General features: G+C 46.0%; 1 protein-coding gene across 4 annotated transcripts in view; it reads left to right on the forward strand.

The window, feature by feature from the left end:
* Positions 1 to 27084, forward strand: part of RUNX2 (RUNX family transcription factor 2) — a 325498-nt gene that overhangs the window by 280773 nt on the left and 17641 nt on the right. The window contains exon 8 of one of the 4 annotated variants that reach the window (XM_033100764.1): positions 12824 to 12897. The exons of the other annotated variants lie outside the window; for them this stretch is intronic. Coding sequence (XP_032956655.1) covers positions 12824 to 12837 — 14 coding nt within the window. The 3' untranslated portion in view covers positions 12838 to 12897. Of the gene's footprint in view, positions 1 to 12823; positions 12898 to 27084 lie in introns of those variants that run through there. 4 annotated transcript variants of the gene reach the window in all.

Below are 27084 nucleotides of genomic sequence, written 5' to 3' on the forward strand. Positions count from 1 at the left end.
AGAACCAATTCCACTTTAGACGATGTAAAATGAGGTTTTAAAAAGTGTATTAGAGGATAACTTTTGAAGTCTCTAAGCTAGATCAAGAGGTGCATTTGGGAGAAAACTTCGGGGACAACTCTTTCCCCATGCCCACGGTTGGAGCCATATTTTGATGTCTTTGATTTATAAGGGTGAGAGACTATGGGGATCTGTCTTGAGAGGGCTTTGACTTTTAAGGGATTCAACTAGTTGAAACCTTATGTGCATTTGGAAAGAAAGCTCTTTTATATCATAGAGTCTAAAAACTTGAAAGTGGGATAGGACTTCAGAGGTCAAAATTCTAAACCTAAGTCAGATGCCTGAGTCCCTCCTTTATGTCTCTGCCCAGCGTCCAGCTTTGCCTGACACCGCTCCCACAGCAGCTCAGTCCATTTCAGGTGGAAACGTCTCACGATGACCCTAAAACCCACTTCCTGTATGTACATCCATTGTTCCTAGGTGTGGAAGATGGGGGCAGGGACACACATGGATACAAGCTAATGAGATTTGTATGAGGAAGAAAGACCATTTTTGTAGGAACGTAATTCCTGAGTCAACCTCTGTGTGCAAGGCTGTGACCTAGACACTGCGGGGGATATAAAAATAAATAAAATAGAGGCTCTACTTTCCAGGGGTTTACAAGCCAGAGTTTAATGTGTGCATACGCCAAACTCTAATACAAGGCTGAAGATGATCTGATGAAGAAAGTGGAGCAAGTATTTGTTGAATACCTTTGATGTACCAGGCTCTGCTTCCCTTGTCACAAGTCTCATGTAATCCTTGTGGGATGGTGCATTAGACTCCCTGAACCTCATTTTCCTTATTTGTGAAATTTCATGTTGGACTAGATGCCCTCTGAAGTCCCGTCCAGCCCTCATGTCCCATGATTCATGCCTCCTTTCCCGGTGGCCCCGGCTTTCCTCTCCTGGGTTGGGCTGGCTAGGGAAACGGATGGGCAAGAGACATTTTTGTTGTTCCTTTTTCCCCCTCCCTGTGGGATGTATTGTTGACTTAAAACCAGTTTGAACAAAACACTCAGGAATAAACCACAGCGAACCATCTAGAATTGGCAGAGGATAACCCTATGACCCCAGAGGCCTTTTCCAGCTCTAATTTTTATGATTCACTAATTTGCTGCACCACATTCAACTCTGTCCGGGAATTCAGAGTTCAAAAAAGATGCAATGTAAATTGCTGGAGGTAATGAGAAGGCTGCAGGCACAGCGGGGCCAGAAGCGTGGTTTTCAGTGAAATTAAATACAGGGGGATATTTAAAGAAGTCAGTCTTTTTTTTTTTTTCCTGAGAGACTCCCATTTTAAGGCGGGTAGGGTAAATTTCAGGTTTTCTTTTTTTCAGTGGTATGACTAGGGTTTTGCTATGTTATGACTCCAATAGAACTGCTTATCTGTTTTATATAATCCCCCAAAAAGCTATTGGATGCAGACATGGTTGTTTAGCATTGAGTTCTGCTGCAATTTAAAAAATCACTTTTGAAGTGGGAGATGCCATAGGAGGACCAGTGTTCTATAAATATGCATGTCTCTTTGATGGAATCGCTGAGAGCAAGGAGTAATCAGTACCTTGGTATTTGATAAGTCTCATGAATTTTTAGTGCTTTCTACATTGCCCCAACGTCGGGAATCTTTATGCCCCTTGATGCCTTCTTTGCAACTTTGCATTGAAATTATGGAATGAAGATCATTACAAGCATGTAATTGTTCCAGAACTATAGTGTCCCTGGAAGACCAGTAAGCTGGTAGCCATGGGGGCCTGGGGGAGCTCCGTGAGGGTTGGTTCACTGGGGGGAGCGGAAGGAAAGGCTGGCAAGCCAAGTGCATACCTGTGTGGGAAGATAATGATTAGTCAGTGCACTGCAGCCACGTCTTCCTTGGGTCCACGTTCTGAAGTCAGCTATAAGGTGTACACCATGCGTGCTTAAAATTATTGTTGAAAATCCCATAGAAAGGCCCCAGGGTGGAGACTGGCATGCCTTCAGGTGATTTCCATCTATGTTGGGTCATGTTGCTGATTTTTGGACTTGTACCCAGAACATGCACGTAGCAGAAACACCTTCGCCAGAGGCCACAGAAGGAAAAGCAGATTCATATCCTTCATCTCATACACTCTCCGTGGCAAATGCCTATAGAAAATGGCTTCACTCTTAATTACCAGTACTTAAATAGTTATTTTTGTTATTACTATCTTTATTTCATTTTCTTTTTTTCCCCCAAACATGCAAAGTTTAATTTTAAAGGTAAATGGGTACATGATGCAAACTGTATCCGGATTAACCTGTATTATTTCCTTTGCTTTTTACAAGAATGCTGCGTAATAAATGGCATTAGTCCCATTTTGCAGATGTGAAAACTGAGGGAGGTTACATAACTGGCCTAAGTTTCTCAACTAATGAGCAGTGGTGGAAGATGAACTGCAGATCTACAGCCCGTGTTCCTTTCTCTATGTCTTACAGATTGGATATTTTTAAAAAGCAGCATGAGGAAATAGAAGGCACAAGAAGGAAGGAAGGGATGCAGAAAGGCATACAAGGAAGAAGCATTTATTGAGTGTGTACTATGAAACATTCATTGTGCTGGGCATTTTTGTATCTGTTTGTATTCTGGACTGTGTTAATTTCTTATGGCTACTGTAATGAATTCCCACAAATTTAGGGGCTGAAACACCATAAATGTGTTTGCCATAGTTCTGGAGAAGAGAAGTCTGAAACTAGTATTGCTGGGCAGAAATCAAGGTATCAGAGAGGCCGCACCCTCTATGGGGGCTCTCGGAGAGGATCTGCTCCTTGCCTTTTCTAGCTTCTGGTGGGGGCCAGTATTCCCTGGCTTTAAGCACACCCCTCCAATCTCTGCCTCTCTTCTGTTTTTTGTCAAATCTCCATCTGCCTCTCGCTTTATAAAGACAGTTGCGATTATAGTTGGGACCCATGCCGATAATCCAGGATAGTCTTCCCATCTCAAGAATATTTCACATCTATAAAGTCGTGTTTTGGTCATATCAGATAACAGTTTCTAGAACCTGGTGATCGTTAGAGGGACTGTTATTCAGTTTACCATGCAGACTAATCAGAAATGTTATGGAGTGGCCCAGGCTAACAGCATAGCCATGCATGTATTTTGTTATCGTTGTCGTCGTTTACTTTTCTGAGTCCAGATCCCATCGCCTCAATCACTGGCTACATGCCTCCCCCTGAGGGCAACCTGGCCTGAGGAAGGAGAGGCGTCACCCAGCCGTTTATGTCTCTGCACACCACTGTTGCTGTGCAGTCATTTTTAAAAACCTGTTTGTGACGTATTTGTTGACTCCTGGTTGAGAGTTGCACCTTAATATTTGTTTTTGGCATGAGGTTGACTTTCAGGGTAGATGCTTACCACGTGGTTGCCCTTGGTCAGCAGAGTTTCAGAAGCCACCTCTTCCGAAAGCACGGGGGGTCACACTGTAGAAAGAGTTGGGTGAGATATGCTCTCACAGAGGCAAGTGAGAGCTTCAGGGAATGCTTCTCAACCTAATGGGGATAGAGTTAGAGGGGTGTGGGAGGCCCTTAGAGACTGAAGCTGCGGAACAGGAAAAGGCTCTTTAGCATGTTCGCTGGCCCCTAAATGGAGGACTCCATGGCGGGGGTGAGGACATGTCACACAGGGAAGGGCTGACCGCCCCGCACAATCCACATATGTCAGTAGGACGCTGCTCCCATGACAGGGCAAATGCAGTGTTCACAAGCTCCAGTTAGCCTTTCTAGGATCTAGGAAGTGTCCTTTGCATGGGAGGGCAGGTGCTGGTTCTGATCCAGAGATGTGCCAACCCAAATCCCAGCGCTCTCTATCAAGGGCTTGTCGTTGTTGTGACTTGAAAATTAGTCACTTGGGTATCCCCCCCTCACTTTGAATTTGGGTTTTTCCTATTCCTCCGCACAAACTAATTTACTTTCCTCTTGTGCCCATTTTGGACATTTGTATAAGCATTCTCTCAGCCACTCAGGTCTGAAGTCTTAGCCCTGACTCTTCTTTTCCTTAGCTTTCCACCTCCCTCAGTGCCCTTAGAGATGAGGCAGATCGCCTCGCCATAGGGCTGTAGGATCTGGAGGACACAGAGAAACCAAGCACACAACTTGGGTTGGAACCAGACTCTTCCACTTATTTGTTGTGTGGCTTAAGTTCAGTCTCTGAAAAATCAGGATGACACAAGAAATACCCCCCATAGGGTTATTGTGAGGATGACATGAGATAATAACAGTAGTTATTATTGTTTATTGGTATTGTTCTTTCTCTCATAGCTTCCACTTCAGTTTAGGACTTCATCACCCAAAATCAGGAGTATAATAGATTCTTCTAAATCTTCTAATTCTAAAAGGTAATTTTCAATGTCTTTCACAATGACCCACAGTGAAAAATTTATTTTGTATCATAACATTACAAACACATCCATGAAATGAAAATAAAAGCTTTATGAAATACCCTATTTTCTATTCTTTTTTCATTTATTACATATAAGTTTTATTTTAATCCACCAAATTGATTTCATGATCCACTGATGGGTGAACACCCATAGTTGTATAAAAACACTCCTCTAGAGATATTTCTGACTATAGTTCCTACCTCCCTCCAATTTATTGAATGTCAAATTTTCAAACGAAGGCCACCTTCTGTGTTTAACAATATAGCATTAACTCCCACCACTCCCATTTACATCGCACTTTAGACACTTTGGCATATAGCATCTCACTTAATTCTTACTTCCCACCCACCACCCTTGGAGGATGTTGTCTCTAGCGCCACTTTACAAATTCAGATTCCAGGGATGTCCTGAGTCTTGTCCAAGATCACGTACCTGGAAGTGACTGAATCAGGATTGACTCTCACTCGCTTCATCCTGATCCAGGGTTCTTCTACTCACAACAATGAGAGGAGAATTCAGGTTTTAAGGACTAAATAAAATATAAATGGATTACAGCCAGGGCCAGCCAAATCTTTGATTTTGTGCTCTCTTTCATAAGACAAAATGTGTAGGATGACGGTCATGCAGCTTTCTCTAAGAGCCACTTAGTGGGTCTGCCACCTCACTGCATCTCCATTCATTCATTCAGCCAATCAACAAATTCATTCATGCATTCATGGGAGAAATAGCTATTGAGTGCCTACCATGTGCCAGGTGCTGCGTGTGGATACTATGACGAGCATACGAAAAATTTGAAGAAGTCCCCACTGTCATATCAATATGTCAGGTGGTGCAATATGTCAGGTGGTGCTATGAAGAAAAATAGAGCAGAGTAAGGGGAAACGATAGTTACCGCGTGCACTTTTAAATTGCACAGTCAGGGAGAGTTTGGATTGAGACCTACATGAGGGGAGGGAGCCTATCTGAGGTGGATTTTCCAAAAACAGCATACAGGAAGTTAAGGGAGTGAGCTTGGCCATGATCGAGGAGGAACCAGGGCAAGAGTGCTGGGAGAGGAGGTCGGAGAAGGGCCTCGATCACGATCACGAGGACCACTGAAGCCATTGCAAGGACTTTGGATTTCATTTAATTACTTCTTCAGAGAAGAATTCTATGGAATATTAAAAAAAAAAAATCTTTTGTTAGATCATTTTTCTTTCACACTCAGACTTTCAGACTTCTTTACACCCTCGCAGTTCACTAAGTTGCTGTCGCTGAAAGTCCACACCATATTATCCTTGGGGATAAAACCCCAAGTGGTAGTGTGAGAAGAAAGCGCCCACAGGCATCCCATCCTCCTCCTCTTGTCTGAGCAGCGTGGTTTCCCCAGGCTTCGTTTGACCTTACCCTTAGGTGACAATTTCACTTGTGAAGAGCTTTGGTTTATCTGTTCATTCTTAGCTAAAAATAACTCACTGGTCAAGCGGCATCAACTTTCAGGATGCAGCATAGGGATCGCATCTCACACGCAGGGGTGAGTTCCATGTCAGACGTCTGACCTGACATTTGGCAGAGGATGCACTCAGAGCACCGGTAACTTGGTGCCTGAGGATTACTCGGGGGTTCATAAATGTAGTTCATCGAGCCAAGCTCATTCTCCCATTTTATATGGTGTGACTCCAGAGACCTCGCAGCCCTCACCACCCTAGGTCCCCTATTTAAGGAATGCTTCCTCCTCTAGACCCCTGCCTGGAGTTCAGGCCATGCGCGTTTCTCCCTGATACTCACAACAGCCTATACAGAATGAGTCTTGAGCAGGGAAGGCTTAACGTGAAGTTTTAGGACAGAGATTAACTTAGTTGCTTGCGTCTGGTCCTCAAAACGACCCGTTGAAATAGGTACTAACGTTAACCTCCTTTTGTAGAGCAGGAAGTCAAGGCATAGAAAGGCTAAATATTAGTAACACTCTAAAATGAGAAGCAGAGTCTGGATTTTAGGTCAGAACTTTCCTATCAGCTTGATTCACCACTGGGCCACGTGCCCTGTGGTATATTTTAACTGGGTTACGAGAAAGGGAAGAACGGCTAAGCGGAGAAGAATTATGAAGGAAGCTCCTTTTCTCCTCGGCACTACCACCTTTCTTTGCTGTTCCTTACTGCCTCTTTTCTCGTTTCTTGATGGCATGTTTTATGTGCTGGCTCATTTTTTTCTCTCTGCCTTTCTCTTATTTTCTCCCTCTCCCTCCCTTCCCCCAAATAAAACCCAACGTTGGAAAAGAATCTGATGAATATGCAAGTGTATGTGATCGTAGGTCTTGACCCTCTGGCAAGCTAATCTAGGGCGGGAACACATCTGTTCATCAAATATTTACGGTGCGCCCCCTACAGGCAGTAGTCAGTATATTGCCATTATTCCCTTGGAACCTTCATGACACATAAGGGACCAGAGACCTGAAGTGACTGCCTAGAATCACATAACGAACGAATAGTAGAGCCAGAGGACCCTGATTCTCAGTGGCGTGTTCCGCCCACTATAATATGCTGCCTCTTCAATTTGCTTAATATGCGTCATGGTGAACCTCTAAGTGGTCTTGACTCAGAGGTGGAGAGTTCTTGAGGTGAGGGAGGCAAACAACTGTTGCTTTTTAATTCCCATCACATCGGAAGTGGCCTCCTACAGTTTTTTTTAAGGGATATCCTGGAAAACACAAGGATTATGATCGTCTCCTATTATCAGCAGAGAGACACAAGACAGGCCATTTTTTTTTTTTTTTTAAAGATTTTATTGGGGAAGGGGAACAGGACTTTATTGGGGAACAGTGTACTTCCAGGACTTTTTTCCAAGTCAAGTTGTTGTCCTTTCAGTCTTAGTTGTGGAGGGCGCAGCTCAGCTCCAGGTCCCGTTGTTAGTGGAGTTGAACCAGCAACCTTGTGGTTGAGAGGACGCGCTCCAACCACCTGAGCCATCTGGGAGCTCAGCGGCAGCTCAGCTCAAGGTGCCGTGTTCAATCTTAGTTGCAGGGGGCAGAGCCCACCATCCCTTGTGGGAGTCGAGGAGTTGAACAGGCAACCTTGTGGTTAAGAGCCCACTGGCCCATGTGGGCATCGAACCAGCAGCCTTCGGAGTTAGGAGCACGGAGCTCCAACCGCCTGAGCCACCGGGCCGGCCCCAAGACAGGCCATTTTTGAAGAATCGGGAAAAGAAGAGGTAAAAATCCGGACAGGGCAACATATTTCCCTATCAGCAAAGACATTGCGTTGAGAATTCCTGGGCCTCTCAGACACAGACAGGGCCCAGAGAACCTCGTGGGAGAGGAAGGTCTTAGAACCAGAGGTGGAGTAGAACCCACTTCACAATCGTCTACACCACGGCAGTACTACCTGAGACTTTCATTAATTGGTTCATCCTGAGAATCTTCCAGTACCTAGTTCATTTCCAAGATCACAGGTCCCAGCGCTGCAGGACTGAGCTAACTGACCCCTCAGATTCACATCCTATCATCTCTGCCCCCGCCCCCAGCTACCCAAGTGCTTTTAACTCTCCAGGCGAAATTCATTTTGCTCCTGGGCTGAAGCAAACTGGGCACATTCTTGAACAGAGTTCAAACTAACAGGATTTCCCTAAAACAAGCAACTCCCTGGATGCCCTGGGAAGCACTGTGACTACTGGGGGGATTAACATAGCCAGAGCAACGTGGCTTGGGTCCAGAAAGAAAATGTATGTGCTTAAAAAAAAGAAAAAAAAAAAAAAAAGCTGGCTCAGAGTCTTGGGAACCCCGTAATCAGAAGCATACTCATTCTGACGGTTTCAAAAGACCCAACACCCACCTTAATGTGACCTGGCGAGGGTTCAGAGAAATCCACCCCCTCTTTTGTCTTTTGGATGGAATGTAAGAGCCATATAAGACTTCCTGCCTAGAAGGTACAGAGAGGGCAAGCCTTTGCCACCCTGTCTCAGCAAGGTGGGGGGACAATTGAAGGCCATCCTTTGGCTTGTCTTTGGGTGCTGTGATTTCATCTTAGGGCACAAGGCATTCCATATTAATTCTGCGTGGTGCCCAAGTCACTGCACATCTGCTATCTAATCTTCAGCTAGGGCTTTTATTGGTTTGTGTTTTGTTTTTCTCCGGAGGAAGACCTACTCGCCAGTTGGGGTGTGGGTGGCTCCTGTCAGGACTGGACATGCAGAGATGGCACAGGAGTTGAGACCAGGGGTCTGCAAGCCAAGAGTGCTAAGCTTTATGCTTTCAGAGGTCAAGGACAAGCCTGAGGCCCAGGCAATGGATTCGTCACGGCAGGACAGGGCAAACATGCCTTGGAGGTCAAGGCAAGCAGGGTCAGGATCCCAGATGGTTGGGTACCTCGAAACAACAGCCCCGGCTGGTAGAAAAGGCATCCTGGTTCTAAAGGAGGAGCTGAGTCACTTCTGGCTTCCTGATTGTTTCTGGTAGGCTGGGCACCAGTCTGGGCCCCAGGGGAGTCTACTGTCTGTCTTCAGTGAGCTAGAGACCAAGGTTTGAGGTCTGGGAAAGGGAGAGTCTCATAGCTATCAACAGACACCTTCCCGGGATCTCTAACTTATACTCTGCCGAGGGCTTTGTCTGTGGATATTGGGTTTGCAGCCCACTTTGGCAAAGGAAAACAAAGGCGTCATCTGCCTGTAATCTGCTGTGACCCATATTTTATGCAACTGGAAATGCCAGTGGAAGATTTTAAAATATTTGATCCATACTGAGCCAATTTCCTAGGGGTCTCTGGGAAATGATGGCCTCAAACATTTCCTTAAAAATCTTTATTTTTTTTTCTAGAATTGGCTGAATCTTAGGACAGAATTCATTTTGCAGGTCTGATCACAGCAGCCAGTCTGCTTCTACACACCCTGGTCTGATCTGTGCCCAGGGATGGGGTCTCAGCCTTATTCCTTGTAAGTCTTATTTCTGGCGTATAAATCCAGTGATGACCAAGAGTGGATACATTACTGCATTTAAAGCAAGATTTCTAAACCAGTGATTTGTAGGAAGCTCGTGAACACATCAGTGGTTGCTTCCCACTCCAAACTAATCAACCACGCAGCCATGCACTCGTTCATTTAACATGCAGACACTTATGGAAGGCTTTCGATTTGTCAGAGCCTATCAGGTGCTGAGGAAAGATACACAGCTGATTAAGAAGGAAGAGATGGAGTCATGATCTGAAGGAAGCTGAAGAATGGCAGGGTCAATGTTTGGCTTTGAGAAGGAAGAAGAGAAAAGATGTTTTAAACATGTAGGACAAGGCCACCCTTCAAGGTTTCGTAGATTAGACTGATACACAGTCAAAGCACACAGCACAGTGAAACGAAGGACCAGAATTCCAACCCTGGAGGACACTGGGCTATGAACTTTGAGGGGGAGAATATGTTCTCCTCCCTGGGGGGTGCATGTGGCTGCCCTCCCTGTCTGAATGACCTTGGCGATGGGTGTTGCTCTGAGGATGAAGTTGAAGAGCCCCGGCTTTATGTTTCTGAACACTTCTGTCCAAGTGACTTCAGAGATTATAGTCTATGATGGATTTTTCTGGCTGGATTGATTGGAGCAGGCCATTCTAAGCCAGGAACAGAGATTTATTCCAGTGGGGCCAGTTAACTTCCCTTTGTTCTAATGACAAGGGCTGATCCTAGAATGGGGCCGCACGTGATCACCCTTGACAACTCGACTGGAAGTGTCTTGAGGGAAGTAGTATTTTCATTCATCATATGTCTCCAAGGTCTAGCAGATCATATGCTGGTGAATATAGAGAAGAAGTGAAATTTGGGTAAGACAGTGTGGAAACCCATTACTGTGAGTAGAAACCCAGGACTGTGAGTAGAAACCCACTGCTATCACTTGAGAAACTTCTCTAGAACATATCTGCTCTTGCTGGATTAGTAGGAAGACTTGAATTAGTTCCGTACCTCCCACCCCCAAAGGCCAGGTGCCGAGTTATCATTCCATTTTCTTCTTCTGCAACACTTTGTGTATTGTTGCCTACGAGTAATTTTTAAAAACTCATGCTAGCTCAGGGAGCTTAGAAATCTTGGAAGGAAGTCAGTTCTGGCAAATTCTAATCCCCAGGGTTGAAAGTATCTGTGTCAGTCGGGGTCTGTCATGAAAAAACAAAACCCATGTGGAGTACTTTAGTAGAGGAAATTTAATATGGGAAATCGGTTACAAAGGTTTTTTAGAAGAGGTGCAAGAGCAACCGTGAAAGGCAAGGCAACCCCAAGATTAGCAGTTGTAGAAAGCCACTACTCCCGCTAGGGCTGGAGGAACAGAGGTGTTACCTGAGTCCAGGAACCTGAGCTATCAGTTGGAATCTGGTTCTAGGGGAAGTTGTCTGGAGAAGACTCAGCCCCAAGTACAGAGGTGGGGGTTGGAGGTGAATACCTGCTTTCTCTTTCCCGCCAATTCTCCAATCTCCTGCCTATGTTTCTCATTGGTCAAAACAAGCAGGAAGTAGTGAGCAAGGGGGCCTGGATAGTTTCCTGGGGGCATCCCCTTTGAATATAGAGAAGAACAGGGAAATCGGTGGCAACTGAATCTGAGGGCAAACAGGCAAATAACCAGTACAGCATCTATGTCCCCAACAGTCCTTCTGGTGTGGATTTGAGGCGCTGTGGCTGCACTCACCTTAGATAAATTGTGGCCCCTTGGGAGGGTTGTGCTGAACCATTTCTCTCTTTCTTCCATATAGTTGTCCTTTCTTGGAAAATATGGAGCCTGCTCACTGAAGACACTGAACCTCCAAACTAGTTTTCCACCTGAAACTGAAATGTACATGGGTTGAACACCTTTTAGACAGTTCCTCAATGAATGAACACCTGACCTATATGGACAGGCTGGTGCACTGTGTTGCCCGATCTTTGTATCTCCATTTGCTCCCACCAGGGGGATGGGAGTGAGGAGGAGAGAGAAAAGAGGATTGGAAATGTGCTCTTGGGTTAGAATCCAGATTTACAGGTCTTCTGAGTCCGGATTCACAGGGAAAAATGTCAAGAGAAAAATAGGGAAACTTGGGAGGCCTATCCAGATTAGGGATGGCATGCGGCATACCTATCCTGCATGCCTTGTAGGCTTCCAGGGGATGCGACTCCTCATTGGGAGCCCCATTTTGTTTGGAGGTTCTGTGATCACAGAGGTCATCAAACGCTCTGTGTCAGTTAGGGTTTGCTCAAGGAGTCCAAACCGCCATGAGCAATATGGTAAATAAGAGATTCTCCATAGAGATTTTACCTTACACATTTGCGAAAGCTGGTGAAGAAGCCTACGGATGGCTATTGCCTCTGTATCTGGTGATGGGCCTGAAGTCATTGCAGGTCAATGTTGGCAATTGGGAAGAAAAGCTTAGATGTGAAGTAGGGGAGAACCAAGGACAAACTGGAACACGCCTACAAAGAGCTCAGGAAAACACACTGGAACCTGTGTTTATCACTCATCACCTCTAACCTTAACAATATGGATGACCTGCAGAAGCAGGCGCCCTGCTTCATGGAACTACATGCACATCTGGCCCAGGACTCAGAGAAGCTGAAGGAGGAGATCCTGCAGGATCTTTAAGAGCTTCAGGCCCAGCTCTGCTCCCCTCCAACAACGTGTGTTAGTGGACTCGTGGCAACAAGTGCAAGCCACAGAGGTGCTTCAAGTCTTCCACCAACTTCCCAATGTAATGGAGGCTGCTTCGTGTCCACCTCCCAAATCCCATTCTAAATTCTACTGTGGTCAACCCTAAGCTGGAATCATAGAGGGAAGGGAATTCTGGGCATCCCAGTTAGAGTTTAGCTAAGTCCACAATGGACAAAGCCAGCGCACGTAGCCGAAATGAGCTTGCATTACCCACGAGAGATGGGAACTGTGTCTTTCAGTTCTTCGGGGGTGGCGGCCATAAGCCAGTGGCCTCCTTTATGGATGGCTCCTTCACCCAGGGGAAGCCAGTTAATCTACTTAGAGAGCTGGGGCAGCCTTAGCTGACCTGAGTCGGCCAAGTCCTTCTCCAGAAGGACTCTTTCAGGCCTAGGGAAGGTGAAGCTCTTTTTGGGTTACCCCATTCCCTCTCTCCAAGACAGACATAACTACACCTTCCCAACAAAGGTGCTGTGAGGATTTATTAGTTAATGCTGGGGAAAGGGCTTTGAAGGTGCAGGGTGCATTGTAAATGTTGTCATAATCACACACAGATGCCTGGATCCAGCCTTACAGGCACTTCACTGACTCATAGTAGAATTTGTTGGAGTTGATGGTGACCTTTTCTCCCCATTGCATTTCTAAATATTTTGGTTGTCAGTTGTAAACAAGCCCATTCCAAAACAAAAATCAGACTATTCGTGCTTTTGAAATTGTCCTTGTTCCATTGAGCATTTTTCAGTTCCCTTCTTCCTCTCTCATTTCTCTTCTGTTAGGGATGGCCAAATGAAGTTTACTTTGCTTCTGCTTTCACCTGGAGAAGAACCTGGGGATGAGACTTGAACGCAACATTGCAGCCAGGGTACCTTCATACTCCTTTCTAACCAGGTGGACAGGATGTCAGAGCTTTTGGTCAATTTTGTCATGATAGCAAACATGTTAGTCAAACATTTGGATTCTTTTTTTTTTTTTTAATGACAAGAAATAATTGCTCTTTTATACTAAACTTTGGACATCATGTAAACAGTGTTGCTGTTTGCGTTTCTGTCTTTCTGTCCTTCGTCCCGTTTTTTCTTGTCCCAGTTGCTTCCACATTATAATCTGAAGTATATAACAAGGCCAGCAGATCACAACCTCTCTCCCCCAGTCTCTCTCTTGGAGGAAAGCTTTTAATGTTCCGGAATCTCTGCTGTTGGGCAGGATAAGCTGAGGAAAGAAAACGGCAAATGGCTGTAGCAGCCAGGCAGGCCCCACAGATCTCTATCATAAAGAGCTGAGCTCAGATGGGAGCAGGAAGACACAAATGAAAACAGGCAGGAAGTGGCCATAGAGAGAGAAGGAGTAAATAGATTTTTGAGAGGGAGCCACTGATAGGCGTAAGGGAGAGAGTAAGAGTGAAAGATACCTAAAGAGGGCTGCATTAGTTGGCTAGGGCTGCCATAATAAAATGCCACAGACCGGGTAGCTTTTAAACAATCGTAACTTATTTTCTCACACTTCTGGAGGCGGGAAGTCCAAGATCAAAGTGTTGGCAGGTTCGGTTTCTCCCGAGGCCTCTCTCCTTGGCTTGCAGATGGCTGCCTTCTTGCTGTGTCCTCACATGGCCTTTTCTCAGTGCACACACGTCCTTGGTATCTCGCCTCTTCTTATAAGAAACAATAGTCATATTGGATTAGGGCCCAACGTATTCATATGACCTTATTTAAACTTAATTGCTTCTTTAAAGGTCCTGTCTCCAACTACAGGCACACCTCAGAGATACTGTGGGTTTGGTTCCAGACTACTGCAAATATCACAATAAAGCGAGTCACACAAATTTTTTGGTTTCTCAGTGCATCTAAAAGTTATGTTTACACTGGTCTGTAGTCTATTATGTGTGCAATAGTATTATGTCTGAAAAAATACACATACCATAATTAAAAAATACTTTATTGCTATAAAATGCTAACCATTATCTGAGCCTTTAGAGAGTCGTAATCTTTTTTGCTGATGGAGGGTCTTGCCTTCAATTTGTAAAAAAATGGCATAACTGCGAAGCGTAATAAAGAGAAAGTGCAATAAAACAAGACATGCCTGTACAGTCACACTGTGGGAGTTTGGGCTTCAACATAGAAATTTTGGAGGGATACAATTCAGTACATAACGAGGGTCTAAAAGTTGTTTTGTCGTATTAGACGTGTGCACCCCCCATTTGGTGTTTTCTAAAAAGAACAAAAAAAAAAAAAAAGATTTAAATTGCTTTCAATTATGTTTGTGTTGTCTGTTGAATTGCTTTTAATACAAAACTGCACGAAGAATGGGTTACAGAGGCCCTTGGTTTATAGGAATTAGATATAGATTTAGGTAACTCTCACCCAATTTTCAAAGAATTAGAATGTAATAAAATAGACTTGATATGGAAATCAGAAGGAACATAATTTAATCTCTCATTTGTAATTTGAAAGGACATGTAGGAGTGAACTTACTCCCAAATGTGAAAATTACATCTGTGAAAAAAATCTAGATATAGTTATGTTGTTGAAAAACCTGATGCCATATAACATATAACATTGTTAGTTTTATAGGTATAAGTTAGTATTTATAACCCCATGTAGGTCCAAATAGTTATAATGCAGATTTTCTTTGGCCATTAAGAAAAAGAATTACAGCCTCAGCTCTGCTAGTTTCATTTTCGATAATCATCTAAATGAAACCTGTCATTTAGTGACTGCCATTTGGAAGTATCAATAACTGTTTAAAAATAAGCAAACCACAATCTGGATGGAAACACACACACACACACACACACACACACAACCCTCCTCCAATACCGTGTTCTGCTTCTCGATTACTGCTGGAAGCTGCACCGATTCACACAATGGCCCCTCATCCAGCGCTTGGTGCAGTGGCTGTGAAATCTGGAGCAAATTTTGCTGAGGCCGCAGACACATGTTGTATGTCAGACACACGAGTCTTGTCAAGGTACAGCTTGAAAGGGCTGGTGGCCTCATGTCTTCAATGAGATGTGTGTCCGGAGTATGGAGCAGTGCATTGGTCATTCTCCATGGGGAGTGAGAGCTCGTTTGTGGTCACTGGACACATCTGAGCTACTGGGTCACGCTGAGATGGTTCTTTGCTGGGTCTGACTTTAGATGATCTCACTGAGGAATGCCATGGAACAAATATGGAGGTGGGCTGTGGGAGGAGAGAGGTGAGGCGGGAAGGGGTAAGAGAGAGAGCGAGCGAGCTGAGTACGGTGGTAGGTGTGAATGGGAGAAGATACGGGTCTCTTAATTATCCATGGACAATTGCTTGGCCAATCAAATCAACACTGTAATAAGACTAATCTCCTACTTACTTATGCAGTAGGATGGTAGTGAGATGTGGGTCCAATTTGACGAGTACCATGAAAGTCCAGCTACACTTCCCTGGTATAGGCCTAGTTTTTTGTTTTTTTCTTTTTAAGTCATTATTATTTATAATCCGTTTATATATGCAAGACGACAGTTCTTTATGGTTCGGATGATTTAAATCTGGGCCTTTAAAGCCACGCACGATTTATTTGCACAAGGAAATCATGTTTTCTTTGGAGCTTTTCAATGGAGGCATAATTACAGTGTTGCAAATACAGAGCTCTATTTAAGGGTCTGTCAGCATTTCCATAATAAACCTCTATTTTCAGGAGTCCAGAATATTGCCAGACACACACACACACACACACACACACACACACACACACACACACACACACGGAGGGACAGAGAAAGAAAGAAATCCTAAAATATAAGCTCGGTAGGTCCATCTGGGAACTTTAATCCAAATTTGTATATGTATTTGCAACCACACATTCTTCTTTTTTTTGTGTGGTCGTGCCAATAATGTGCCAGGCCTCTCTGGACCCTGCCCAGTGGGGCTTCAGCTTTCAAGCAGGATCTTCTTGGGAAGCTGCAGCGTGTTGGGTGGCTGGGTCCGCTCCCTTTCCAGACCCCAGCCAATTGCCAAGTTGAGTCTCAGCTTTAAGAAAAGAAAAACACTTTTTGTCCTTACTTCTGGTTGGTTTGTTTGTTTGTTTCAGTTAACTTAGGCATATGCTAACTTGGACCTTGAAAAATGATAATACCGTTATTATTATGAGCAATATTAAGTACTATTTAAGTGCTCAGTATGTGTCTGGCACTGTACAAATATGATTTAGTTTTTCAACCTTGTAGCAATCCTGCAAAGTAAAAATTACTATCCCTGATTTTCAAAGGATGAAACCAAGCTGCGGGGAGGTCACTTGCCTGGCAGAGAAGTGGAGAGCAAAGTTCAGCGTAGCTGAGGTAGTAGCTGAGGTAGCCCGGTACTGGGCTCCACAATTTAAACGCGCTAAAAGGCGTCTGTTTCTCAAACAGGAGTAGCCCAGTTTAGAGAATGAGGCTCAGAGAGACGGGTGCATTCAGAGACAACATAGGCAGGACTAGAGAGGGATGGGGGAACTGGCCAATCAGGAAGAAAAGCCTCAAAGGCCTTTTAGCAACTCCTGGATCTTGGTTAATAGGTTAAGTGTGACTCTGGCTGAGCCTGGATAAAAGTATCTGTTTTAATTTTTATTTTATTTTATTTTTTTTAAGGCTTACTGTGGTGGCAAGCTTGCACTTACACGGGTTATCTCACTGATTCCCCAATTTTAGCAATGCAGAGAGTGACTTTTGTGGAGATTGGATAAAATGCCAGGATTATATAACCAGGAAGTGGCAGAGTTCCCAGGTCTGGAATCTTGGTTCTTGACGGTTATGGTTTACGGCCCCAAGGGAACCAGTCTCCCTCTGTTTGGAAGGTACATTGTGAATGGAGACAGGAAGCTGAAACTCAGGATCCTCCTGTTTTATGTGGGAGATTTTGCCTTAAAATTGCTGATGGACCCTTTCCAGGAGTTTGTGTGTTGGCATTTAACAGAAGGGAAAGGTAATATACACCCCTTTCACACAGGGAGGACGAGGGACAAACGATGGAGGGCGAGACCACCCTCCACTCTGTATTCGCAGCCAACCATGGGGAAACTATTTTGTAAACTCCTGATCCCTTGTGGGTGGTGTGATTTAATTCTTTTTCCTTCTCTTTTCTGGAGCTGCTTTTGGGTTGCTAGTTCCGGCTGAGGCTAGAAGTGGTAACACACAGCCCAGGGAGAGGCAAGAAAAGGAAGAAGGCTTTCCACTAAGAAAAATGTTTTCTTTCTTTGTGAAGCAAAATCAGGAAACTGAGTGGGGGATATGACTTATTGAGGTGTTGTGCTCTCAAAGCTGGGGTGGGCTCAAAGTTCAGGATTCAAATTGCTTTTCGAACACAATTTGCATTTATCGTATTGGATACAACTCTCAACTCTCGGAGGCTGGAAATTCTGTTCAATGAGTACTTACTCAGGGTCTTCTAATGGGTTGGTGTTGGGCGTTATTCTCCATACAGGGGGGTGGCTTGACTGGCATGGAAAATCTGACCCAAGTTAGGGTTGGAAGTCAAACGGTAGAGAGGGCACGGCCTGTTGCCAGAACCTCAACGCTAGTTTGAGTGGTCACATTGGTGCTACTGGAATAAGAAGCAAGGTGACCAGTGTTCATTCAGAACAAGAGCTATTCATTTAAACAGCCAATATTTACTGAACACCTATTATATGCTGGGCACTGAGCTAGGAATTGGGGATTCAATGGTGAGCGAGACATGGTTCATGCCCACCTAGAACTTAAAATCTAGTTGGGGATAGAAACATTAAACAGATAATTGCACTAATCATTAAATAATGTATTAAATAATTAGTTCTTCAGAAGAAAACACAAGGTCCTATGAGAACAGGTAACAGACAGACTAAATCTATTAGAGTGTATTCAGAGGCAAGTAACAGAAAATCCAATCAACACTGGCTAACGTAAACAGAGTTTATTTTTTTCACGTAACAAGATATCCCAAAACTGACAGTCGCTGGCATTGGATCAGTGATACCATCAAGGATCCAGGCATTTTCTTTGCTTCCTCCCTGCCATCTTCAACGTATGAATTTTTTCATTCTTGGACGTGTAGCCTCCTGACTACCAAATGGCTGCTGTGCCTCCATTTTCAGAGATAGGAAGCACACAGAAGGAGGGTGTACCCAAGAGCTCTTTTCTCTAACACACGCGGATTCCATCGGCAGCAACATTTCTTGCCCAGAAACCTTTCGGTAGACTTTCTGTTAATTCATTAACCAGAACTGGGTTTCTTAGTGGAGACTATAGAAAAGACAAAGGAGTCAGCAATTATACATGTATAACTGTAAGTAACTTTCGTGGAATATCTTGCACACCACATTCATATTTATGAAGTCGTTTGCTTCTCACATCAATCCTGTGACAAAGACAGAGCAATCTCTCAGGTGAAGACATTGAGATTCAAGTAAGGGTCTTGCCCAAGAACACGTGGTCAGTCGTCCTTTTGGCCAGGGGTCCTCAGCTCATTCCTGGGTTTTTGTACTACCCCATGTCTCCTGGGTTTTGGAGGGTGGGACAATCCTGAGTCCTAAACGCCTTGCATCACAAAGGGACACGCAAGCATGTGAGGGTTTGCAAAAGGGTGAGGGTTTTCTTTCTAAAGTGTTTGCTTAGGGACCCAAATTTTAGATTGGCCCTCTGATTGTGTCTTTTTTTTTTTTTTTTTAAATGGCTATCCCTAAGATTGAAAGTCACACAGCAGGATGGCACACCAACTGGGAAGAAGGAAGCCTTCTGATAGCAAACTCAGATTCTCACAGTGGAGCCCTTGGGGTCCTCACTTGCTAGTATATAAAAATAGTTATAGAAAATGCATGTGCTGATGGCACTGTGACCTAATTTCCAGAAGACTTTGGAAATGTTGATTTTAAATGTTTTTGAGTAACGCTGCCCTAACCTCTGGCACCCAAACCAGGCAAAAGAGGTGTGTTTAACATCTAAGATAAATGAATAAATATTGAAACCACAGGTTCTCATGGTATTTTAAAGGCACCCCAAAATGTCAGTCTACCAGTCACATGGAACATCCTAGTCTGTACCCACATCCGCCCCTGGGCTCCCAGTATGCAGTATGTGCCTGTCACAACAGGCGTGATGTCCTTGGCTGATTCCACTGCCCCCACCCTTGCTGCTTGGATCTGAGCTCTGCGATTGTCTGTTGTCTGTTGCTGGGCTGGTGGAGGCAAGAGACGGACCTTTTGGCTTGAGACCATCCCATGAAAATCAGGATGGGCAGGGTGTCCGGAGACGTACCAGCGTCCTTGAATTACACCCATGGAAACAAGAGTCGTGTACCCGGTGCTGGAGAACATGTAAAATTGACACCATTTACCAGATGTTCCCGGGTTTTATGAGCTTTACAAGGCCTTATGTTAAGTAACACTTTGAAAAACTAATGCTTGCCTTCTCTGAGTGGAGAGTTTTTGTTTTTGGGTTTTCAAAAAACTCTTTTGGGTGAACTCTGCAGCACCTGTTTTCACAGCAGAGCTCTGGCCTGCCAGGGGCCACTTCTGGTGAGTGACAGGCAAGAGAGAGGTATGTGGCAGGCAACCTGGTCCTGATTGAAAAGGCCAGAGACCAGAGGCCCAGGCTTTTGGATGCAGAAACTCATATACAGACAGGGACCCAGATGTACCCCCGCACACTCTTTAATGCAATAAATATGCTCCTGAAATGTTGGGTACAGATCACATATTTCTGTAACGCCAAATAGGATATTCTTTTTTTATGCAATGAGTTGTTTTTTCAATAAGTAATTACCATCCAATTCATCTTTGGTGTACATCTGAATTTCCAAAAGAGAGATTGATTAAAATGACATCGCCTTTACCATATGCTATGGAGTGCCGCACATTATGAAGTGGCCATTTATCATCTATGGTGTCGAAGATGTCGTGCAAGATGGTGCCAAGCGGCGTGAGTTGCTCAGTGCAGAGCGTGGCGGATCCGTTCAGGTGAAAGGCAGGAGAAGCAAGATTTTAAATAATTGGATGAGAGAAAGGAAGAAGCTGTTCTGTGGGAGCGGAGAGCAATTCCGTTCGGTAGGGTCGAGTCCTTTCCCACTGGGGAGAAGTTTGTGTGTGGGGAGTGGAGCCATTAAGAAGGCTCGAAATGACCTGGTGGGGCAAGGTGCTGTGAGGCTGCTCTCTTCATCCTGCCATTGTATTTTGAGCAGCACTCAGCTGTGGCCCAGGCACCACCAGGTCTAACGATCTTTGAAATTATAGCGCCACATACAGCATCTATGGGTTAGAGGTCTTCTGACTTCTAATCAGAGATTCCTTGATTGCATATGTGGATCTTCATTGTTGTCTGTCCCCAGGATGCATTGTCACAATCGAGGCCTGCTACAGGAGCAGGGTTTTCATCATGCTCCATCACTGCATGGAGAAAGCGGGATGGAGATCAGTGTAGAAGGAGGCACGTTAGGGAGAACGGAGTCCTTGCAGGGGGGAGTGTGGAAGCGGGGGAAGTGGAGATACGAAAAAAGACCAGAAAAGAAAAGAAAAAAGCAACACTATGTAAAAACATCAGTACGCATAATCTCCCATTTATAGAGAAAATGTATGTGTGGTCACATATAGAGATAGAAAGATGCGTTACCAAAATGTTAACGGTGATTAGCAGGTTAGTAGTTTCAGGTTAGTGTATTTTCTTTCTGATATTTCTCCCAGAGTTTGAATTTCTTGCACTGTCTATTATTCTTCTATCAGAAAGCTATATGACTCTTTTCAATGTAAAAATAAAAAATAACAACGATAAGACAAAGACAACGCATGCATTTCAGAGCTCAGGGTGTCCCTCTCTTCTCTCCTCATGGAACCCTGACTGCATCCTGGAAATGTGGCCTCCAGGAGAAATGCGAAGGAGTATAGATAGGATATGGGTTATTTACTCCACGGTTAGGGCCCGTGACCTTTTTCTGGAAAACCAGTTCTTGATTCCAAGGCGGACATCTCAGCAGAGTCTCAGTGTTATTCCTAATGGAAGCTGAGATTGCCAAGCCCCTATGGTCAGAAGCAAGGCTGAGCCTCAGCTGCTTCACCCCACGTCCCTCTTTCCAACAGATAACCACCACCAAGAATACATGTGTTGTCAAAGTCGGGTTTATCAACTTGCTGCAGCAAGGGAGACCATACCCCAGAGAGCATCTTGCATCTCGGGAAGGAGGGGTGGGGCGGGCTCTTTGTAAAGTTTTGGGCTTGTACTGAGTGATTATAAGGAGGGATCAGGGAAGATGGAATCTCCTCAGGATGGCCTGCCAACACCAAGCAGGGGCCGTTTAGTAACTGGGCATCTCAGCAATCCCTGAGGCCGGAGGAGAGAAGCAGAGCTGGGGAAGTCATCGGCAAGGCGATCACTAAAATGAAGGAGGGTTCTTACTTAGTCACTCTGTAGCATGGCGTGTGTGGCCTGGGGAAAAACATTGATTTTTGTTAGCTTTGCCACGGGGCCTTATTTGAGCCTTTTCGGGATGTCTCTGTCTGATGACGAGCGTGGCTGATTTTCATGTTTTCACTCCCGAGGGCCCAGGGCTAGCTGCCATTTCTGGAGAGGGGGACAGAGGAGTGGGTCTGATGGAGTCTGCTCTGTCCACAGGCCTGGCTCAGAGGGGTGAGTGCAGAGTGCATGGCACCCCAGCTGCTCCTCGGGACTTCATCTTTCATGGTGTGGTCGAGGCATTGGAAGTTTGTGGGCTTGTGGAGGAAACTGTTCCTCCGGTTTCATCGGTTATGTCTCCAGCCCCTAACACTGAGGCTTTTGGAGACATGTGCTTAGCAAGCAAAGGCAGATTCCTCCACGCCTCCGGATAGGCCCTCCTTGCAGACACTGGGCAACGCTGGACTGTAGAGCTTCCGGTCCAGCCTGAGGAATCCTGCTTGGATTCCTCCCAATTCACTTCCTTCTCTCTGTACCACTGTTTTCTCCTGTGTGAAGAGGGGGAATTATACCAACTCTTCTAAGTAAGGTCAGGATGTCTGAATGGAACCCACATTGTATTGTCCAAGAATCTTTGCGATGATGCAGACGTGTGTCGATGTCTTAACAGGGGGTGAAATCTTATTCCATGGCCAGAAACAAGCAGGGGTCTCACCAGTAATGGTGCTTATCTGCCTGACATGCCTGGGTACCTTGAGGAGGGACGACTACGGCTGCCTCCTTCTTCTCTTCCTTTCTCTTGCTCACCCCGCATGGCCCCTCTTCAGGCAGAACCTCTGAGCCTTGGCTTCCACCCCTGTCTCTGATGCACCTCTTCTCTCCCTCCCTTTCTTTTCTAGGCAGGAAGGTGAAGGGCCTGAGGCCAAAGGGCTTGAGGGGAAAATCTCTGAGTCTTGGTCTTCTGACTCAGGCCACTAGTCCATGTCGTGGCTGCCCAAAGTGGCAGGCCTGGCCTGTGTCCTGGTGGCTGGCCTGGACTCACTTTGTCTGTGGAGGGCCGCCCTGTAGTCTGCTCCTGGGACCTGGCTGTCACCCATGAGCAGTTCCTCCTGCCCGCGTCTCCATCCATGTGCATGGAAAACAATAGTCGCACCACCAACAGCCAAAGCAACAACCACACACACCAAAGGGAGACCTTCCCTTCTCTCACAGATGGTGGTAGGCAGACATGGGAAGGAGGACATATTTTCCTGTGACATTAGAATAAGATGAGCAGTGGTTATTTTGGGCCAGGCTCCAGCAAACACTTGGAGAGCGCCTCTGAACTGCCGATGAAGCCCCAGGTTGATTTTATTGGGTAATTTCAGCACTGCCAAATATTTGGAGTGTAAAGAAATCATAAAACGTGCTGGTGGTCCAGGAGCTGGATGGGGTACGCTGTGCACATATTTGAGACGATTTTGTGATTTGGTCCCCTTACCTAGAAATCAGTTAGGATCTGCCAGAGAAATAAATTAAATGTAGGTGGCCCTGAATCCATTTCTCCGGATGGTCTCTTTCCCCCTTAGCTGGGGAGAGCAAGAATTCTGTTGCCCCCAGGCGTGATTTGTATTTAATTATCACAGCCCTGATTTTCTCTTCTGCACTGGAAGCCTGCACTAGCTTCCTCTTCGTCCTCTACACTGAAATAGCATCACTCCCTGTTAACGATTATCTGCAGCAAGCACAGTGCAAGGTTAATCAGTTTGCTTTAATTAAGCTTCAAAGGAGAACTCGAGCCTCCATCTTATCTCCAGTTTGCTCCTTAATTCCTTTTCCATGGTCCCTGCTGTAGGTGGGAAGTGCAGCTGTGGTCTCAGATAAAGGGGGGACCTTCATGGCCTTGCCCGGTGAATGAGTTTCTCTGAACCTCCTCCAAGGACCTCCTCTAGACTTTCCCCGATTTCCACAGGGAGCAGCTAATTGCCAATGACTTTTTTTAAAAAAAAAACCTCTTGGGTGTTTCCCACTGCTACAAACTCAGAAGGAAGAACAAGGGGGGTGGGTTCTAGCAGGAAGAAGGGGTCCTTCTGGCCCGCTGCTGTTGACCCCACCTTCTAAGAGCCCCTAGCAGGAGGCCTGTTTTCAGCAGGCCCTATGGAAAGCCACATTGCCCTAAATGAGGGACAGGCCTGCTGAAAATAGGCCCCCTGTACTTGGGGAGAATTTTCCTTCTAAAACTAACAAGGGGGCTGCAGCAGCGGCTTTTTGTCCCAGGTAATCACCGGATGGAATTTTTTTTTTTTCACATCCAGCCACCAGCTTCTGTGGTCCTCAGAAAGAACATTTGTGACCATGCATTCATTCTTTATGTGGTCTTCGATTAATAAACAGGAACCCACCTTTCTAGACTGACGGGGAAACAATTTTTTTCTGTTTGCTGCTCCTGTGTATAGGGTCCATGAATGGGGGCTTTGAGAAGTTGCCCTTTCGTGGCCAGATATCAAAGTGCTGCTCACACATACGGACAGACCGCCTCGAGGTGCGGCCCCGAGCCACCGCCCGTGTGGCCGCCCACTGCGGTTCCACGCTGGCCGCCTCGGTGGGCCACAGGGCCAGGCTTCTGATGGCCCAGTTTTCCTCCCTGGGATGCACGCCGACCCACCAGGAAGAAGGGGGAGACCACCAGCGGCCATTCTCCCCCGAATCCGAAAATAACTATATTTATATTTACTTGTATGTGCTCCCTTTTGTGGCCTTCCTTCCCTAGTCACATCCGTCTATTTGGAAAGAGAACGTTCATTTTTAAAGGTTTCCTGGCCTGAAATCCCTCCCTTCCTCTTCTCTCTTTTTTAGTTTTCCTCTTTTCCTTCTGTCCTCTCTCCTCCACTCCTGTGTCCTCTTCTTTCCTTCCCTTTTCTATAACCCCCCTTTCTCTCTTGTCCTTGGAGAATGTATCCTAACTCTCTCACCTTATGGGTTGGGGTTCCCCTGGAGTCTCCCCTGTCCTGGGACTTCCGGGAAGGGGAGCTGGCAGACCTGAGCCAAGGAACAATGACCACAGTCAGCTCCCTGAAGACAGAGAGGGTGCAGGAAGGGCTGGGACTTTGTCTACACATCCTAAAGTCTGAGACTGGGCTGAGGAAGGATTCATGAGCCACAGTCCAGAGGATACAGGGGCCATAGTCCAGTGACAGGAAGCCCTTATCCGGGCACGTTGTCAACACCTTGGTCTCTGGAGGGCTCTTCTGTGTAGGGAAAGCCATCTTCTCATCCTGGGCTTCCATCTGACTTATACTGTGCAAAACGCTGGGAACCAGCTTCAGAGTATCTGTAACTGGAAGCTCTGGCCTGGCGGTTGTCTCGAGGGAGTAAGAAAGAGGCAGAAATGAACCCATCCTGTTCTCTCCTCCTGCCTGCCTTCTCCCCCTGGTCCTGCCCTCTCACTCCATATGAACCAGTTAGGAAGATGGGCGGATGGTCACCTTGGGTTAAATCTTGATGGGGTCAAATAGCATTTGCTCTGCCATAGTCTTTGCGAGCATCCCAGGAAAAGGCTTTGCAAAGGTCGTAAGATACTCAGGCATCATTAGAGTGGGGGCTGTCTTTTCTGCGATATAGTTTGTCCCATGTAAGGCAGTTCAGAGGGCTCTTAGCAAATAATTCTGGAATCGGAACTTAGGGAGGTGGAACTTTTAGGTCTCCTGTCCCCTCATGTGTTGGCAGAGAGAGTGTCTGGATTGGATCTGCATGGGGAAGAGAGGCTGAAGAGCAGGAATGGAAAGCTCTGGGGAAATGGAGGAGAGACTAGTCCTGAGATCTCTCAGTGCCCCCTCTCCCCACCATGAATCTCAGAAGGCCCCCGTGAGACAAGCCAAAAGGAAACCATTACGCTCATGCCACAGATGAACACACTGAGGTTCCAAGCTGCAAAGTGACGACACCGTCACACAGAGCTTTGGTGGCTCCTGAGCTGTGCTTTCCTCGCTTCCCATCGCGTACTCACACCCACAGAGAGGAAGGAGAAGAAACATGAGTTGGCCTGCAGATGCTTATTTTGATTCTTAGCAACTCTGATGGTTGTCCAGAGGGTACTTTCTGCCTGCTTCTTGCATAATTCCCACCCCTCTTTGTAGGGACAATATCAGGGGGAAACAAGGAGGAAATGGTGGGAGTTAATTGCTCCAGCAATGGAGATGTTAATTGCTCCTGTGAATGGCCGTGGGACTAAAGATCCTCAGCCAAGTGCACTCTGTTTTGCAAAGCTCCCACGCTGACAGTGCTCTGTGGGACCTGCCTGGCCTCTCCAAACACGCTGGCCATGGCCTTGACTGGGACTTGACAGTGCCCTTACACCCCACCCCCGATTCCCAGGACCCTAAAAGACCACTGCTCTCTTCCCCCTGGTGTGAATATTTGTCCAGGCCATAGAATAGCGTGGAGGCTTCCAAAAGAAGGGCACAGGTCCCAGGTCCTTGTCACCTGGGTCACCAAAGTGAGCCCCCAGGGAGCCAGGTGGTGAGAGTTGATCAATGAGGGGATCGAAGGAAGTCAGACCCAGTCCACAAAGGTGGACAGTGGGAGGGTAAGAGCTGTAATTAAAGAGTCGTCACAGCCCAGTGCCAGGTCTGTCCTTTTCTAGGCTTTCCAGTGCGTTTGGTGCCCTGCTGCCCGGGCTGCTGGTGGTGAACTGAGGGGTGTGGCTTTCTCAGGAGGGGCCTTAGCGCGGAAAGGACAGCTTTGGATATCTCTTTGTTATCCCGGCTGACGCACATCGCGGAGCAAGGAATGGAGCTTTTCCCACTGGGATAGTCAAAGGTTCTGTTCTTCTGGCTTGAAGGCAGGCAGAGGTGTTGGTCTTTATGAAGTGTCGGCCTGCCCATCACCCTGTGCTGTTCACTGTACATAATTTAAGAGAGGAGCTGATGTGTACTGCCCCATTGGCCAAAGGGATATCAGTCCCAAAATAAGCACATTTAGAAAACCCTGCATTCTCCTCCCTCTCATGGATGACTACCATGCCCTTTATTATATTAAGGTCCTACAGTGAGGGAATTAAGGTCCTACAGTGAGGGAACCATGTGACTTTCTTCAGCTCAGAATGTACCAGCCGTGCTTGATCATAGAACTGACTTTTCGTGGAGCTCCACTTAACTGCCTGTGGGAAGTGTAAAGTAAAACACCGTAAAATAAAATACAGGTGAGAAACTCAAGGTAACTACAGGTAAGAAAGACACAAGTAAATAAGTTTCTTCCCAAAGCCTAAGGGATTGGGAAGGAGATTTTATGCACAGACACACAGAGGATTTAGCATGAGATATTTTTTCTGATTTGGTTTGCATTTCTGCAGGGATGAGTAAAACAGTGTTGGGGGAGGCGCTGTATAACTGTAAGACACGGTCCCTTCTCTTGTCTTGTTGAGAAGGCAACACACACATGATAACTAATTGTCCCTGAGAGGAGCGTAAGTTGCTAGGAGGTGAGTGGCTGCAGTGGGAATGGGGACTAGCAGATGAGGAGGGAAGAGTAAATACTGGTGGGTGGGAGCTGCAAGTAAACGAGAGTAAGGTAGGAAGGAGGGACTCAGGGGCCCAGGGGCAGGAGGAAGGTGCCTGGCTCTGTCCTGTCCCCTGGCTCAGGCCCGCTTTGGCTCTCCCTCACTGGTTCTTCCAATTTGCCGGAGCAGAACAATGGGGCCC

Source organism: Rhinolophus ferrumequinum, chromosome 3, assembly GCF_004115265.2.
Source record: "Rhinolophus ferrumequinum isolate MPI-CBG mRhiFer1 chromosome 3, mRhiFer1_v1.p, whole genome shotgun sequence".
Classification (NCBI taxonomy): Eukaryota; Metazoa; Chordata; class Mammalia; order Chiroptera; family Rhinolophidae; genus Rhinolophus; species Rhinolophus ferrumequinum.